The following is an 18,449-nucleotide window of genomic DNA, read 5'->3' on the forward strand; positions in this document are numbered from 1 at the left end:
GACATTGATGAGCAGCGCTGCGTGTAAAAGTTGAAATTCTTTTAACTTGACACGCCGTCTTAAAAACGCGGCGCTCATGTGTGAGGCGCTGCAAAAGACGCGAGACGTGAGCGCAACGGTCATGCACGTCCGTCAAGCGCGTGTTTACATAGAAAAACAATGGGAAAGTAGTGCATTGGAATAGAAAAACGCGTTCTGTGTGAACGCTTTGGTGGACACGGCCTAAGGATCCAGTCCTTTGATTCCCTATATTTTCTCGTCTTTGCATTAGGATTTAGTTTTAGGCGGTATGGTCCGACAATGTTTTCTTTAGCCCGCTGCATTCTGTAGGATTATTTTCTGTTTTTCACGCTAATTTTTAATTATTTTCATGCCAGAACACTAGCCTGCTATGCCAGCCCATGTAAACGGGCCAAACATACCCATAATTCTTTGCATTCTGATGACGTTGCCCCCCAGTTGGTCACATGTCTTAGCGATCTCTATTCCCAACCCCAGGGCTTTAACAAAGACCAAAGGCAACTCAATATCAAAAACAAGTTCATTTATTGTACAGATGTGGGAGGATTAAGGCTTCAAGAGGGGGACTTGGGTAAAGTTGGCTTTATATTCACACATTCGGACTTCTGATAAATTCAGACTTTCCAATAAATGTGCAATAAATTAATGTTTGCGAATTTTAAGCAGCGACATGATATTGACAAACAACGATTGTCAACTTACAACATTTTTCACAGTCGATCAAAATAGGCAAGTATTGTTTTAATGGCATATTTACTTGTGATGTCCACTGAATGTCCAATGTAGTGTGATTAACAAGGCTATTGAATACGGATGTCCGAATGTGCGAATATAAAACCAACTTTACCCAAGTAAGAGGGGGCAAGGCCAAAATAACAAACATAAACCCTCTAACTATTTAGGAAGAAAATAACTAATCTACAAAAGAAAAGAAACCAAAATACAATAATACACTAACTCCCTAACTAGCTTAAACAAGAGAAAACAAGATATAAAGAAAATGGCACCCACCTCTCTACTAACCCTTCCCCAAATGATTAACAAGATAAACTTAGGTAAAGAAAAACAATAACAAAAGTATATACAAAAGGAGATAACTTACAAAACATAAGGGTTTTGTGGTAGCACAAAGTACAACAAAAATTATAAAGCATATACAGTTGTATTTTTTTCAAAAATGACCGATCGTTTCACTAGATAAGACCCTTATTCCTCGTCTGGTATCGTGTTTGGCTTTTAGGCTAAGTCTTTCATGCACGCTACGAGCCTTTCTTATACTGTTTGTCATGTTGGGTCAAGCTGGTGAAAGTGATTAAATCCTTAAATCCCAATATAAACATAGCCTACTTTAAAAATTTTAGATAAAAAACAAATCATTATCATCATTGTAGGATCTAAAGAAACATACATTTTTGGGTTTTGACCATTTTAGATTTTTTTCACATTTGCGTATGGTATATATAAAATTTTAAATGGTTTGGCTTTCTTTAGGATATACTGTAAAAGGATGTACATCTATTGGTATTTTTAAATTAAAGTTTAAATCTTTTTTAAAATCTACCCAACTCTGTAAACATTGACATGGTTGCAGTTTAATTGACTCCTTAATATGTTTTTATTTGTTTTATTTATTTATTTTTGCCCCTGATACAGTAGGATGTGTGTGTGTGTGTGTGTGTGTACGTATGTTTTTTGGAACTGTTTGTGATTTTATTATTTATGTAAGCAATGACTTGCTGGATGACTGCGGATGAAAATTAGCTAAATCCGGTAAAATGCATGAAATGGAAACATTTATGTTAAAAAAAATTATACATGGTCCCTTTTCAAATAAATAAATAAACTAAAATATATTGAGAGATTTTTCATCAATTGAATAAGTAAGGATAGTTAAGAGAAAATACACTGTTCTGAATATATAGCTTGTGTCTGATTGTAGGATGAAGAGCTGCTGGATTCAGTGCAGCAGGAAGTAGGAGAGCAGAGAACAGCAGAGGAACAGGAAGCTCTGGGAGACGCTCTGAGCACCGTTACACAATTTCCCCTCACAACATGAGATGTCCTGAACATTATCAACTGATGTTGTGTCATTACAAAGTGATTTAGACACACAGCCTTTAACAACAATTGCCTGGCCTCCAATAGTCGCTGATGAAAAGAAAGAAAACAAAGGTTGATTCAGTCTAAGCTGGACATTGGTATATGTGATCTGTGTCAAATGATTAAACCTAAGAGAGTTTAAAAGATCATGACTTTAATCCTTGTTCTTTTCCAGTTTCTCACCTGTTGCTTTAATACAGTGGTCTTCAGTCCCTAAACAGGTCACTATATTTGAGCAGCTCTTCCCATCACAGGAGAAACACTTATTTCCATTGGGGACCTTACTGCTGGGATCTATACAGAGGGAAAACAAGTATATATATATATATATATATATATATATATATATATATATATATATATTTAATTTTATTTTCTGTCAAAACAACACTCCTTTAGCTGCTCCATTTAATCAGTTCACAACAGAAAGCCACACCCAGCGTTTTATTTCCTGATTGAATGTCCTCTGGAAGTAAAATGAGTGTTGACTTTAAAGAAGATAGTCAGTTGCTCATGGTCAGTACAATACCTGCATCTTGGAGGTTACACTCGTCCGTGTCACAGCAGGTAGCAGTTGTCTTTAAAACGCCAAAGTTCACGGACAATCTTTGACAGGCAGGAGCACAATCTTTAATCGTCGCTTTTGATCTAATGTCACCTAAAAACATGAATGATACAGGAAAGACCAATTACACTGCACATTATTTTGATGGAAAATGTATTTATAAATATGGCAAAAAGATTTTTTTTTTAAATTTCAAGCTATTTTTTTTAAATACAAAATCATAACAATCTGAGAGAAAACAACTTAAATATCAGAAATATATGTCGAATGTTCTGTGACTGAAATTGTAAATTCATTCAAAACAGTAAGTTTCAATCATATTGACTTACCAACTTGTACCACTGCTGTTGAAGTCACACAATGAGAAGATCCACTGGGACATGTTTTTACCGTTTGATCTGCACAACCCATCACAACATTGCACTCATAACAGCGAAGAGAGTGTCCTTTAATAAAACAGAGACAGATGCATCAGTGATCTGTTACCATTCTCAGTAACTTCACAAACACTTTTTGTCTTTGTACCTGCAGTGAAAAGAATGAAGAGAAGAAATACTGAGAGTTGCAGTTCCATCTTTGATCAGGAGGAGAATGAAATAACATCTGTTTCAGTGCCCATTTATATCTTACCAAAAGGGGAGGGTCTTCATGAGAAAATGTGTGTGTGAGTATGTGCGCCATAAAATGGGTCTAGGGTGCACTCTTTTGCTATCAAGATATTTTGAGCAATACTTTAGTACAGACATACTGAAAATAACCACCTAAGCATTCATTCATTATTAACCAGCCCCAGGTGACAACATGCTGGAGAACTGGAGAGGAAGTGGCGATTGTGGCAGATTGTTTTGGTGAAGACCAGACGAGAGCACAATGACTCAGATATCTGATGCTTTAAGTCAGTGTTTCCCTTCTTGGAGGCCCACTGTGGGTATGCTTCCAGGAACAGGGTGGGGAAACAAGTTCGAGAGTGCCAGGTCCCAGAAAAATTTCCAGCCCAAAGCTCATTCAAAACCCGCCCAAAAGGAATGAAAACAAGCCCAATTTCCCCCTGTCCCATCTAATCATAGCTGACAGCTGCGTTATTCTCATAATGCGCCTTGGTAAACTATTTTTATTTATTCTGTTTTAAAATTTATTTTGATAATTTTAGCTAGACTTGTTTATATGTAACATATGCACATTATTTTATCGGTATTTTATTCCTCTTCATTCACTACTTTTAAAATTTTCTTCTACTCTTTCTTTGATTGTAATTTTCATAATTTTTCATGATAAATTTCAAAATTAGGGCTGGGAAATATGTATATATATCTACAAAAGTTGTTATTGAGAATTAACAGAGGTTTAGATGTAGATATTTTGTTGAAAGTAATAGTTTTGTTTGATGTCACCATGATCGAGGTCAGTCTTTGCTTTAGTTAGGCAGTTTTACTTTTGACTTTTTTAGTGTTAGTTTTTTGTGGATCTTGTAGCTGTTTGTTATGGCAATAACGACAAGAGAAAATGTGATCAGCTGCAGTCAGCTGTTTTATGATAAGAATATAATCATCATGTAGTGGTTTAATTCACTGGTCGAATGACTATGATTTATATGAATAAAATGTTACGTTTGTGTTGGCTCTCTTTTAGAAATACAATGATAAAACGGTTTTAATCAGAAAAGCTGAATGAGTTTTAATACCCTTTGTACACTAACCTCTTGAAAACACTGGCAAAACTTCATCACACACAGATATCAAGAATCAGCGTATGAATCTCAGCAATGGTGACATGCTTCATGCCACAATGCATTCTGGGTGCATCATGCAAAAAAGAATGCATTGCGACATTAAGCATGTCACCATTGCTGAGATTCATACGCTGATTCTTGATGTCTGTGTGTGAGGAAGTTTTGCCAGAATTTTAAAGTGTTTAGTGTATGGTCTGTTTTAAAACTCATTTAGATTTTCTGGTTAAAATTGTGCTGGGTCTTTACATGAACCACAATAAGACAAAGTTAGTGAGATATTGCTCATATTAAATTCAGTCATAAGATCAGTGAATTAAGCCACTACACAATGATTATATTCTTATCATGAAGCAACCACAGCATTAAGTCCTGTAAGTTGCGAGGTGGAGCCTCCATGGATCGGGCTTGTTTGTTCAGCACATCCCACAGATGCTCGATTGGATTGAGATTTGGGGAATTTGGAGGCCAAGTCAACACCTCAAACACTTTGTTGTACTCCTCAAACCATTCCTGAACCATTTTTGCTTTGTGGCTTAGTGCATTATCCATTGCTCTGTGGTCCAGTTCTGATGCTCACGTGTCCACTGTTGGCTCTTTCGGCAGTGGACAGGGGTCAGCATGGGCACCCTGACTGGTCTGCAGCTATGCAGTCCCATACGCAACAAACTGCGATGCGCTGTGTATTCTGACACCTTTCTATCAGAACCAGCATTAACTTCTTGAGCAATTTGAGCTACAGTAGCTCGTCTGTTGGATCAGACCACACGGGCCAGCCTACGCTCCCCACATCAATGAGCCTTGGCCGCCCCTGTCTCTGGTTCAACACTGTTCCTTCCTTGGATCACTTTTGCTAGATACTGACCACTGCAGACCAGGAACACCCCACAAGAGCTGCAGTTTTGGAGATTCTCTGACCCAGTCGTCTAGTCATTACAATTTGTCCCTTGTCAAACTCACTCAAATCCTTACGCTTGCCCATTTTTCCTGCTTCTAACACATCAACTTTGAGGACTTCACTTGCTGCCTAATATATTCCACCCACTAACAGGTACTGTGATAATCAGTGTTATGCACTTCACCTGTCAGTGCTCATAATGTTATGCCTGATCAGTGTGTGTGTATAATGAATATGTGTTTCTGTTTCTGCAACATGGACAATTTTGCAGCCTCTCTGGATAAAATCTAAATGTCATAAATGTAAATGTGAGCAGTTGTGGATTATAGTCATTATTTCTAAGCATTTCAACCTTTTTAAACTTTACTAGTTGAACAACCAAAATAAACCAAATTTCCAGTCACTCACAGAAATAACAGAAAGATGTCTAATACGTATGTAAATATTTTATTACAGCAGTTTAGCACACTCTTTTCCCTTAATTCTTTATTACGTTCTATAATAACTTTTATGTTAGTGCTGATGCAGTATTTTGTTTAATATGTATCTTGATAAAATACATAATTTAAGTTCCTTAAACCAAAGAACAGCAGAGCAACAAATATACTTTATTCAGTAAATAAAATCAATTGTGTTTCATATTCAGTTTTTGTGGTGATCTTCTCTATAGAAACAGGAAGTAGAAGAGCAGAGGAGAGAAGAGCAGGAGGAAGCTTCCCTTAAACACTCCATAGTGCCATGAGAGCTCGTCTGAAACAAGAAAGTCTTTTAGTCTTTTAGTCTAACTACTTGTTCCATTTCCATTTGTTGTTTACACAGTTTCCAGATAATGTGAATATTTTTAAATTAACATATTATTAATTAAAACCAAGTTGCAGCAAAGTAACATCATGTTTAGTCCTATGACTTTTTGGTGCCCTCTGGTGTTTATCCTGGGCACACCAGCTGGTGATTGTGTCATAAGAACATTTTTAATAGGATTCATTTTCTAATTTACTGTTAGAGTTCAGAAAAAAAATCAAGCATAAAAATAATTCACCATGGTTCAATGAGAATTTATGGAAGCTGGTGAAAAATAGGGATTCAGCATTAAAGGTGCCCTAGATTCAAAAATTGAATTTACCTTGCCATAGTTAAATAACAAGAGTTCAGTACATGGAAATGACATACAGTGAGTCTCAAACTCCATTGTTTCCTCCTTCTTATATAAATCTCATTTGTTTAAACGACCTCCGAAGAACAGGCGAATCTCAACATAACACCGACTGTTACGTAACAGTCGGGGTGTACGCCCCAATATTTGCATAATGCCAGCCCATGTTCCCAACATTATGAAAGGGATTACACAAGGGCAGCCAGTTAACGTCTGGAGCTGCACACAGCCGAATCATCAGACTAGGTAAGCAAGCAAGAACAACAGCGAAAAATGGCAGATGGAGCAATAATAACTGACATAATCCATGATAGCATGATATTTTTACTGATATTTGTAAATTGTCTTTCTAAATGTTTCGTTAGCATGTTGCTAATGTACAGTACTGTTAAATGAGGTTAAAGTTACCATAGTTTCTTACTGTATTCTCAGAGACAAGAGCCGTCGCTATTTTCATTTTTTAAACACTTGCAGTCTGTATAATGCATAAACACAACTTCATTCTTTATAAATCTCTCCAACAGTGTAGAATTAGCCGTTAGCCACGGACCCCAGCCTCAAATTCACTCAGAATAAAACTTTAACATCCAAATAAATACTTTACTCACATAATTCGAAGCATGCGTTGAAGAACGCGTCTTTCTGCAGCCAAATACTTTCAAAGTCTCGCACGTGCGTCTGTGCGCGAGACAACCTGTGTACATATGTTCAGAAAAATGAAGTATAATAGAAATAATGTTGTCAATAACTTGCTATAGCTTATCTATGTTAAATGTACTGAAAATCATTAAGAATCTGAATAAATGGACCATAAAATGGTCCATGCCATGTCTTAGCGATGATCTATTGTATTTGACCGGTATTTGCTTTTCTGTCATTTTTAAAGCGGGTTTCTGAAACGTATGCATGCAGTAATGTCAGTAATATAGAATTTTAAATGAGTCTTATTGATTTTCTGAAAAAATGACTATGTCTGCACATTTTAAGATAATGCACAAAATTTGAATAAATGTAACTCGTACTCTTGCTGGGGTGGATAGGCCTACTTTATATTCAACGAAATAAAATGCACATAAAATGTAATGGAAACAAATTTAGAGAAGAAACTTCTAGTAAATTTATTAGGAATAAAACATGTGCATTAAAATAGTCTGTGACAGAATAATTAATTCATAACTGGACTAATCTTCGCACTCACCGCATCTGAAATGATGCTATGATCATTCTGAAATTCCAAAGTCAAATTGGTCGAATTCAAGCGTAGACTGTGTTGAAAAGCGGGTTTGTTTGATATTTTTGAAATAGATCCACAATGCAAAGTAAAAATGATGGAGTGCTGCTGTTAATGATGATATCTTATTCATATTAAAGTCCGCGAAGCCAAGGGCCCGTAAAAATTTTTTGCATATGGGCCCGGGGCTGACTTGCTACGCCACTGGTAGGAACCCAATTTTATTGGAAATTTTAAGCTCAAAGTTCAGGGAAAGCTAATTTAACACAAATTTTGCCATTGCTACTACTTTTAAAAGTTTGTTTTATTAATTCTGTTAAATGAATTAACGGAAAAAAAATTGTAATAAGGGAAATAAATATTCTTCCAGTTGATGATGTGGGTCAAGGTTTTAATCTAACCATGACTAATGAAATGCAAATCAACAAAGTTATTAGCTGATTAAAAAATTCTAAATGTAGAGATGCTCATCATTTTGACACTATGTTTGTAAAAACTCACAGAAAGTTTAACCCCTGTCATTCCTCATTTCATTAATTTGTCATTTGAATGTAGCTTTTCCTGCATGGAACAAGTCATTGTTACTAATATTTTTAAATCTGGAGATCTTGATGAAGTTAGTAAAGCATACTGCCAGTACTTGCCAAGGTTGCGGAGAAGGCAACTGACATCCTAATACAGTTAAAGGATTAGTTCACTTTCAAAGAAAATTTTCCTGATAATTTACTCACCCCCATGTCATCCAAGATGTTCATATATCTTTCTCTCTTCAGTTGAAAAGAAATGAAGGTTTCTGATGAAAACATTCCAGGATTATTCTCCTTATAGTGGACTTCAATGGTGTCCAAATGGTTGAAGGTCAAAATTACAGTTTCAGTGCAGCTGCTTTAAACGATACCAGACGAGGAATAAGGGTCTTATCTAGCAAACAATCAATCATTTTTGGAAAAAAATACAACTGTATATGCTTTATAAACACAGATGTTCGCCTTGTAAGTGCTTCTGCTTTCCGTGTTCTTCAAAAAGCTTATGCTGTATGTCCTACGGCATAAAGCCTTTGATACAGTTCATCACAAAGTTTTTCTTTCTAAATTAGAATCTCAACAGTAACGTTGTTGTACCTACACTTTAGGTTTACATTTCGCAAATTGCTCAATATAGCAAATAAAAAAACAACGTCTCTGGGATAGCAGATAAGGGACTTCTCTTGAGCCTTTTTAACTGAGGCACATTGGCTGCATCCGAAAACTGGAAAATGCTGCCTTCGGAGAACAAATTTCAAGGTGTGAAGGCATCAAGGCACGTCCGAATTCAAATTCAGCTTCACTTCCTATTTTCTGAGATACCTTCATCTGATCGATTTTTGAAGGCAGCATAGATGTGTCCTTTGCTGCCTTTGATATCCCATAATCCTGTACTTGTGACAGTTGAGCTAGAAAAATAAAGATGGCATCCGAAAGTTGCGTTTGCTGGCCAGTTTGTGAGTAAATGTACATTTTTGACCAACATTTTCCACTTTTGATGTCATTTCTAGTGAGAAATTACTACTGTAGTAATTAAATATTTGTTTAGTTCTCACCAAAGCTCGTGCTATATTCCTGTAGATCACTAAACTCTTATGCTGCCTCAGAAGTCTGTCCGAAATCCATTTCATGAGGTGCCTTAATGCACAAATCCTGCCTTACAAATCACAGCTACCTAGGCTTTCGGACGCAGCCATTGTGCAACAAGTAAACCACACTGCCGCTAATTGGAATCAGCTGCAGATGATTTGAAGCACTGCTTGGCAGAGAGAGAGAAAGAGGAGGAGAGAACAAAATGTGAACATCCAAAACATAAACAATTACGTCACAGGATGTAGCACTGAACAATGGAAAACAAAACAAACGACCTTCTCTGAAACAAATGTTCATTCTCCCAATGTTGATATTTTTTATTAATAGTGAAAATATAGAAATTGTTACACAAACTTTGTTGAAGTTAAATTATCTCAGACTCAAATCTCACTTTTAAAAACATGTAAAGAAAATGTTGAGGACTATTAAACATAACTTGGCAAATTTTGGACAAATTAGACAATGTCTCTCCATTGATGTAGCTAGGCTAAGTCTTTCATGCACGCTACGATCCTTTCTTATACTGTTTGTCATGTTGGGTCAAGCTGGTGAAACTGATTAAATCCTTAAATCCCAATATAAACATAGCCTACTTTAAAAATTTTAGATAAAAAACTAATCACTATCATCATTGTAGGATCTTGGAGAAACATACATTTTTGGGTTTTGACCATTTTAGATTTTTCACAATTGTGTATGGTATATAACAATGGTTTGGCTTTCTTTTTTCCATTCTAAAAACTCTGAGATCTAGATTATCATTCATAAGTGATTGTGCTGTTTCTTTTCATCATTCTGCTTTTGGACTATTGTCTTTCTCAGTGAAAGGTGCTACTCTTGGAATACTTTAGGATATACTGTAAAAGGATGTACATCTACTTGGGTAAAGTTGGATTTATATTCGCACATTCGGACATCCGTATTCAATAGCCTTGTTAATCACACTACATTGGAAATTCAGTGGACATCACAAGTAAATATGCCATTAAAACAATACTTGCCTATTTTGATCGACTGTGAAAAATGTTGTAAGTTGACAATCGTTGTTTGTCAATATCATGTCGCTGCTTAGAATTCGCAAACATTAATTTATTGCACATTTATTGGAAAGTCTGAATTTATCAGAAGTCCGAATGTGCGAATATAAAACCAACTTTACCAAAGTTGTACATCTATTGGTCTTTTTAAATTAAAGTTTAAATCTTTTTTTAAAATCTACCCAACTCTGTAAACATTAACATGGTTGTAGTTTAATTGACTCCTTAATATTTTTTTATTTGTTTTATTTATTTATTTTTGCCCCTGATACAGTAGGATGTGTGTGTGTGTGTGTGTGTGTGTGTGTATGTTTTTTGGAACTGTTTGTGTTATTTTATTATTTATGTAAGCAATGACTTGCTGGATGACTGCGGATGAAAATTAGCTAAATCCAGTACAATGCATGAAATGGAAACATTTATGTAAAAAAAAAAAAAAAAAAAAAAAAAATTATACATGGTTCTTTTTCAAATAAATAAATAAACTAAAATATATTGAGAGATTTTTCATCAATTGAATAAGTAAGCATAGTTAAAGGGATGGTTCACCCAAAAATGAAAATTTGATGTTTATCTGCTTACCCCCAGCGCATCCAAGATGTTGGTGACTTTGTTTCTTCAGTTGAACACAAAATTTTTAACTCCAACCGTTGCCGTCTGTCAGCCGTATAATGTGGGTCAATGGGAACTTCTTTTATAAGAGTAAATAAAACTTGCATAGACAAATCCAAAATAAACCCTGCGGATCGTGACGACACATTGATGTCCTAAGACACGAAATGATCAGTTTGTGCGAGAAACCGAACAGTATTTAAATCATTTTTTACCTCTAAAATACCACTATGTCCAACTGCGTTCAACATTCGTTTAGTGAGGTCTGATCGTGCTCTGACAGCGGCAGCAATGTCTGGCACTCATTGAAGAATAAGTGCGAGACATCACTGCCGCTGTCAGAGCACGATCAGACCTTACTAAGCGAATGCTGAACGCAGTTGGACATAGTAGTGTTTTAGAGGTAAAAAATGATATAAATACTGTTCAGTTTCGTGTCTTAGGACATCAATGTGTCGTCACGATCCGCAAGGTTTAATTTGGACTTGTCTATGCAAGTTTTATTTACTCTTATAGTAGAAGTTCCCATCCACTAGCATTATTTGACTGACAGACTGCAACGGTTGGAGTTAAAAATCATCATTTGTGTTCTACTGAAGAAACAAAGTCACCTACATCTTGGATGCGCTGGGGGTAAGCAGATAAACATCAAATTTTCATTTTTGGGTGAACTGTCCCTTTAAGAGAAAATACACTGTACTGAATATATAGCTTGTGTCTGATTGTAGGATGAAGTGCTGCTGGATTCAGTGCAGCAGGAAGTAGGAGAGCAGAGAACAGCAGAGGAACAGGAAGCTCTGGGAGACACTCTGAGCACCGTTACACAGGTTCCCCTCACAACATGAGATGCTCCCGAGGTTAAAATTATTAAATGCTGAAACAGCAGCATCACAGATGGATTTAGAAATGCAGCCTTTTAGAAGCAATGACTGGTCACCATAAATCGCTGATGAAAAGAAAGAAAACAAATCAAATGTTTAAAATTGCTGATGCATGGAGATACAAAAATAACATCAATTTTCATCCTTTTCCAGGTTTTTTTACCTGTTGCTTTAGCACAGCGGTCTTCAGTCCCTGAACAGCTCACTGTTGAGCAGCTCTGTCCATCACAGGAGAAACATTTCTTTCCATTAGGGAAAGTGCTGGGATGATCTACAGGAGGAAAAGTACTATTTTATTTTCTCTACTTTCTGTATTTTCTGTAAAATATCTAATGAAACACTCCTTTAGCGGCTCCATTCGATCAGTTCATGACAGAAAGCCAAATTCTGTTTTATTTCCTGATTAAATTTCATTTGGAAGTAAAATGAGTGTTGATTTTAAAGAAGATAGTCAGTTGCACATGATCACTGAAGAACAATACCTGGAGCATCTTGGACGTTACACAGGTCCGTGTCACAGCAGGAATAAGTTGACTTTGAACTGCCTAAGTTTATGGACCCACTATCACAGGCAGGAGCACAATCTTTCATCTTCACTTTACCATTAATGTTACCTTAAAACACAAATAATACAGGAAAGACAAATTAAACTGGAACATTGTCAAAATGTAGCTTTTTTTCACTTCAAACTATTTTTAAATACAGAACATAATCTATAACAGAAAACAAATAAAAAATCTATGCAGAAGATATTGTGATTGAAAATGCAAATTTAAGTAAATTATAGCAGCATCTCCATCAGTCAAATATAACAGTAAATTTCAATCGTATTGGACTTACCGAATTGCGTAACCATTGTTAAACTCTGGCACTGAGAAGATCCACTGGGACATGTTTTTACCGTTTGTCCCGCACAAGAACCTGTCAGACCCTTGCACTCATAACAGCTGAGAGAGTGTCCTGTAGTAATGAAACAGACATGCATCAGTGATCTGTTATTATTCTCATTTACATTACAATCACTATTTGTCTTTGTACCTGCAGTGAAAAGAATGAAGAGAAGAAATACTGAGAGTTGCAGATCCATCTTTGATCAGGAGGTGAATGAAATAACATACGTTTCAGTGTCCATTTTATATCTTACCAAAAGGGGAGGGTCTTCATGAGAAAATGTGTGTGTGAGTATGTGCGCCATAAAATGGGTCTAGGGTGCACTCTTTTGCTATCAAGATGTTTTTAAGCAATACTTCAGTACAGACATATTGAAAATAACCACCTAAGCATTCATTCATTATTAACCAGCCCCAGACAACATGCTGGAGAACTGGAGAGGAAGTGGCGGCACCAGCAGATTGTTTTGGTGAAGACCAGACGAGAGCACAATGACTCAGATATCTGATGCTTTACCCAGTGTGTCCCAACCCTGTTCCTGGAGGCCCACTGTTGGTATGCTTCCAGGAACAGGGTGGGGAAACGAGCTCGAGAGTGCCAGACGAGTCTGGGGTGCGTTTCCTGAAAGCATCATTAGCCAAATATGGTTGCAAGTTCCGTCGTTATCAGCACAGTTCAACAAGTCAGTGATTCACGAAACCATAGTTCTAATAAACATTCGCAAACAGCATCACAAATTTATGTGGTTGGAAGGACAGCTCTCGAGCTGTGGTTAGAAGTTTCTTGTTTGCATGACATGTGGACTTCATAAATCCTTAAAGGTGCTACAGAGGATGTTTTCGATGACTGAGAAACCAAAGACTGTTAGTCCTGTCTCCTGACAAAAACATTGCATGCAGCGCCTGTGGAAAGTTACTGGAGCGTGCAGCCGCACATGTCTCTCACAAGGAACGTCATGGCAGTGATTGACAAGCCTGAGGGCCAATCGTTTACGCGATGATCGCGTAAACGATTGGCTGATGTTTTTAAGGCCGTACCTCGTGCACAGATGATGTATATTAATATTATTACTTTCAGTGCACCTAATAAATAGTCTTTTATCAGTTTTATCAGTAAAGACAGTTTCAAGTAATATTGCAAAAATGTATAAAACAAAACATCCTCTGTAGCACCTTTAACTTGACCAAAATAAGCAAGCTGACTTTCACTTTCAAGTATTTTACTTTGCATACACAAATGTCATTTAGCTACGTCTTTCAGTTTGTCAAGAGATTTAAAGCACCCACTGGCGTAGGAACCGGGGGGGACGGGGGGGACGTGTCCCCCTCAATATTGGAAAATGCTGCATGTGTCCCACCCAAAAATTAGCCTATACACCGCAGGAACAAAAACTGTACATTTTGAACTTTTATTTTGAATACGCGACGAAGAAGATATTCGGTTTTGTCAGTCAAACCCAGAGTGATTTCATTCATGTTTGAATAATCACCATTCGCCAATCACCAGCTTCATATTCTTCACTTTTCACCTATAGTCGGACTCGGAGCATCTGATTGGTAGAGAGAAGTCAACATTACACTACGAACATTCAAATACGTTATTGGTGCGCACCAGCTTTGAACGACTCGACTTTGTATGAGGTAAATTAGTCTCAGTCAAGCGGTTTAAATTAACAAGCTTTTTAAAACTGAATTATGGATACGAGGCATGACATTAAATCAACAGTGGAATTTTGTATGGCACGTATGTTATGCTTTGCGAGAGGAGGTTAACGTTACGTTAGGTAGATAGCCATATAGCGGGCAATCGATTTCTCTGTGTTAACCTTAGCAAAAGTAAAACGTTCTGTCATCTCTTTTCAGCATAATGCCACCACAGAAAAAAATAAAACCAAAGGAAATAACGTTGCTGAAGTTTTTTACAAAGAGTAAGGTTAGTGTAAATAGTTATAATACAACACATTTTACACAAGGACAGGGCGACATCATAACCTTCATTTACCAAGCCTATATTTACATTAAAAAATTATATAATTTGTCATCAGGAGAAGGCTGGTATTATCAGGAAAGAGGCAGGTGAGGAAGGAGTGGCACATGAAGTAACAGGTGGAGGTTGTGAGGTGAGGTCTTAAAAGGAATTAATGATGACTATGAAAGTTTTTGCCTTTTATAAATTTTTCACATACAGAAGAGCCCACGATAAACATAACTGACCATGTATAAGTCCACTATTACTTTGTTTGCAATATCATATTGGCTACATTTGTTAATTTATTAGGAGAGCCATGATGCAGCCATGGACGAGACAAAAGGAGAGGCAGGTGGCACAGCAGGGTGTGAGGTGAGGTTTTAAAATGTAGAGGACAAAAATATCAAAAATGTAAAAAAAAAAAAAAAACTGTCATAAAACCTGTAATATTGGGAGCCCAAACTTAAGTTTGGTCTTATTTTAAAGAAGACCCTTGGCAGATTTTTTGTTGAAGCCAAACTAAGTTTAAAAAGTGAAACCAAAAAAAAAAGTTATAGATCTTGATGTTTACAAAAATGATATATTAATAATATTTTATAGAAAATATATATATTTTTATGAAACAGAATTTTAAACAGTAAACTCTAAAACTAAAAAGCCATAAATCTAAAAAAAAAAAAAAAAAAAAAAAAAAAGTTGTGTTCCAAATTTGAGGTTGATATCTCAAAAAAATAGCTTTCTGTCAGTTTGTTTGGGTGCAGTGCCAAAGTTTCCCCATTAGATGCCAGCAAAACTCCACTGATTCACACAGTGTTTGGATTTATGATTTGCAGTACAGTTGAGTTTTTCTCTCTCAAATATTACAAGCACACCCACACAATTTTTTATAACACACATACAAACCAATACCAACACACCCACACAGTTATAGCTGCACAATTTATCCAATTGTCTTTATAATAAGCAGAAGCCGTAAAGAGGAATAAAGTGAGTATTTTATTTATAGGTCAAACCTAAAAAAAAGGCACCATTTAGTAAAAAATAGTACAATTTTTAATTTATGCTAATAAAAATGCAGAACAAAAGCCTATTAACAAAGATTGCATCATTTTATAGTTAAATGGCAATGGGATTAAAAATGTGTCCACATTTGGGAAATTTTTGTCCAAAAGACACTGAGAGGAAGTATTTTGTGTACCTAGTGCAAAATAGATTTTTTAAAGGAAATGGGGGTGAAAATTCCTATAAAAACACACACCTGTGGCAAATTTTTCATGCCTGCTGCACGCATCATCTGCCCCAGGACACCCCATCACCATCTTGCATATGACATCCTGGAATCCAGTTATTAATTAGATTTTCATTGTGTAATTTTAAAATGGTCTCTTCTTGGGTTCAGGAGCTTTACCTTAGACATGCATCACAGCAACCATATTGTATTTTTAGGAGCAGGAAGGCAGCAGCAGTATGGAGACAGGAGAGGATGGTACAGGGCCTGAGGTGAGGTCTTAAAAAGGCTTAAGTGATAACATTTTGTCTGCTGTAAACAGATGTCAGTGTGTGAGTATTTGTGAATCTGCAAATCAGTGCTTTGAAATCTTACATATTAATTGTTCAATCTGACAAAACCGTATTATTATTATTATTTTTTTGCCTTTTTACTTTGTCAAGTCCAGTTCTGATACTGTACTAAATTTTTTGAGTTACTGGTTATGGTATTACCTAAATGCTAGCGTTGTACATCATGCAGGAAGATCATCAAATGGTTGAGACGGGCAGAAAAAGAAAGAGAGAGAGAGAGAGAGAAGCAGAAACAGACCGACAGGTAAGAGAGATGTAGGAGATTAGCCCTTTATAAACTTTGTATAAAGTGTAGTGGCTTTGAGTGAGATTGTGACTTTTTTGCTTTAGGGAGTTCAGAGCATGCATGACAGAGGCAGAAACAGGGACAGAGAGTTGAGTGACATTGAAGATTCAAGTCAGAGGATAGAGCCATATCAGCCACACCCAAAATGTATACCGACTCAAGTGCTGTCTAATAGAGTTTTACATTTCCAAGAGAAGTGGTACAGCGAATTTCCCTGGCTGCATTATGATGCATTGAAACAAGGGGTTTTGTGTTTCTATTGCAAAAAAGTGTATCAAGAAAAACCCACACCCTTTGCAGCAAAAGCAGAGCCTGCCTTTATAAATACAGGATTTAAAAATTGGAAAAAAGCGATTGAAAAATTTAAAGCACATGCAAGTAGTCATACACACTGTCATGCTGTCTCTGTGACTGCACAAGAAAATCATCCTGTAGATGCCCAATTGTCCAGTGCTTTGGCAAAGCAACAAGCAGACAATAGGCACTGTCTTGAGAAAATAGTAAGTTCTATCAAATATTTAGCACGACAGGGACTGGCCTTGAGAGGGCATGAGGATGAAAATAGTAATTTGTATCAGCTCTTGAAAGACAAAGCAGAGGATGATGTCCTTTTAGACAAATGGTTGCAGAGGTCCCAAAAAGAATACATTAGCCCAGAGATCCAGAATGAAATTCTGTCCAAAATGAGCAACAGCATTGTTCGTGGAATAGCTGACACAATCAGGAATCTACCCATTCTTCAGTATGCAATTATCATTGATGGAACACAAGACATATCTGGGCAAGAACAAGAAAGCATATGCCTGCGTTATGTTGACAATGACCTGATTCCCCATGAAGATTTCATAGGTTTGTTCGGTGTCTCAGATACAACAGGAAGGAGTCTTGCTGACGTTGCAAAGGATGTGCTGCTGAGATTAAATTTACCAATCCATGGTTTACGAGGTCAAACTTATGATGGGGCTGCTAATATGTCCGGCAAGCACTTTGGGGCACAGGCACTGATAAAACAAGAGCAACCACTAGCACTCTATGTTCACTGTGGTGCCCACTGTACTAATTTAATAGCACAGAAAGCTTGCTTAGCCTCCAGTTTAATCAGAGACTCCTTGGATTGGGTCCACCAGTTGGGAGTCCTGTTCTCTCAGTCAGGGAAGTTTAAAGCAATTCATGCTGCGATTGCACATGCTGAGAATACATGTTACACCAAAATAAAACCACTCTGTCCAACAAGATGGACGGTACGGAACAAAGCCATCACAGCTGTTTTATCACAGTATGGATCAGTGCTTGCTGCCTTGGAGGAGATGGCTTCTGGTGCCTCAAACACAGCATCTACTGCTAATGGCTTGCTAGGTCAGTTTCGTAAAGGCAAAACAGTGTTAGGTCTAAAACTTGCCTTACCAGTGATTCATGAGCTTGAATGCCTGAACATCTCTTTTCAGAAGAGAACTGCTACAGTTGCAGGCATGAAGGCTGCTGTTGAAGTTGTCAGGACCTCACTCATGGCCAAAAGAAATGAGGCAAGCTTCCAAACTTTGTTTGAAGAGGCGATGGCCATGGTTCAGTCTTTAGGTATTAAGCCCATTACAATTCCACAGAGCAGACCACCTCCAAAATGCTTCACTGGAGGAGCTGAAGCACATCAGCCTAAGTCTGCAAAGGACCACTACAGAGTGGAATTCTTTAAAGTCCTAGATACTGTAGATGCACAGTTCACTGAGCGGTTTGGCCAGGATGATTTGCTGACTTTGCAAAAATTGGAAGAGACACTTCTGAGTGGAGAGGTTGATGCTCCAGTGATTGATAAATATTCAGAGTTGAACAGAGAGTCACTTTCAGTCCAGCTTTCTATGTTCCGATTGAACTACTCATTTAGTAAC

General features: G+C 37.0%; 2 protein-coding genes across 4 annotated transcripts in view; both read right to left on the bottom strand.

Moving 5' to 3' along the window:
- LOC125253453 (urokinase plasminogen activator surface receptor-like) overlaps window positions 1–18,449 on the bottom strand; it is a 551,125-nt gene that overhangs the window by 519,986 nt on the left and 12,690 nt on the right. The window lies entirely within an intron of this gene.
- On the bottom strand, window positions 1,466–12,994 carry LOC125253447 (urokinase plasminogen activator surface receptor-like). Of its 3 annotated transcripts, none has more exons than XM_048167404.1 (5): window positions 12,879–12,942; window positions 3,016–3,132; window positions 2,651–2,779; window positions 2,305–2,415; window positions 1,466–2,169 (listed from the first exon to the last, which is right to left on the bottom strand). In XM_048167404.1, the coding sequence occupies exons 1-5, from the start codon at window positions 12,925–12,927 to the stop codon at window positions 1,979–1,981; spliced, it is 597 nt and encodes a 198-aa protein (XP_048023361.1). In that variant the 5' UTR covers window positions 12,928–12,942; the 3' UTR covers window positions 1,466–1,978. The 3 variants fall into 3 exon arrangements, with proteins under 3 accessions (XP_048023361.1, XP_048023360.1, XP_048023359.1); XM_048167403.1 differs by lacking the exon at window positions 12,879–12,942 and adding an exon at window positions 3,212–3,330; XM_048167402.1 differs by lacking the exons at window positions 1,466–2,169; window positions 2,305–2,415; window positions 2,651–2,779; window positions 3,016–3,132 and adding exons at window positions 11,526–11,905; window positions 12,004–12,111; window positions 12,323–12,454; window positions 12,681–12,800 and having other exon boundaries at window positions 12,879–12,994.

The sequence above is a fragment of the Megalobrama amblycephala genome, linkage group LG18 (genome assembly GCF_018812025.1).
Source record: "Megalobrama amblycephala isolate DHTTF-2021 linkage group LG18, ASM1881202v1, whole genome shotgun sequence".
Classification (NCBI taxonomy): domain Eukaryota; kingdom Metazoa; phylum Chordata; class Actinopteri; order Cypriniformes; family Xenocyprididae; genus Megalobrama; species Megalobrama amblycephala.

What these genes read in the sequence shown, in the direction of transcription:
- LOC125253447 (XM_048167402.1), bottom strand. Translation starts at nt 12,927, where the DNA reads ATGGATCTGCAACTCTCAGTATTTCTTCTCTTCATTCTTTTCACTGCA. An exon ending in TAACGTCCAAGATGCTCCAG is followed by an intron (nt 12,112 to 12,322) that starts GTATTGTTCTTC and finishes TTCCTCCTGTAG; the next exon opens with ATCATCCCAGCACTTTCCCT. An exon ending in CCGCTGTGCTAAAGCAACAG is followed by an intron (nt 11,906 to 12,003) that starts GTAAAAAAACCT and finishes TCTTTTCATCAG; the next exon opens with CGATTTATGGTGACCAGTCA.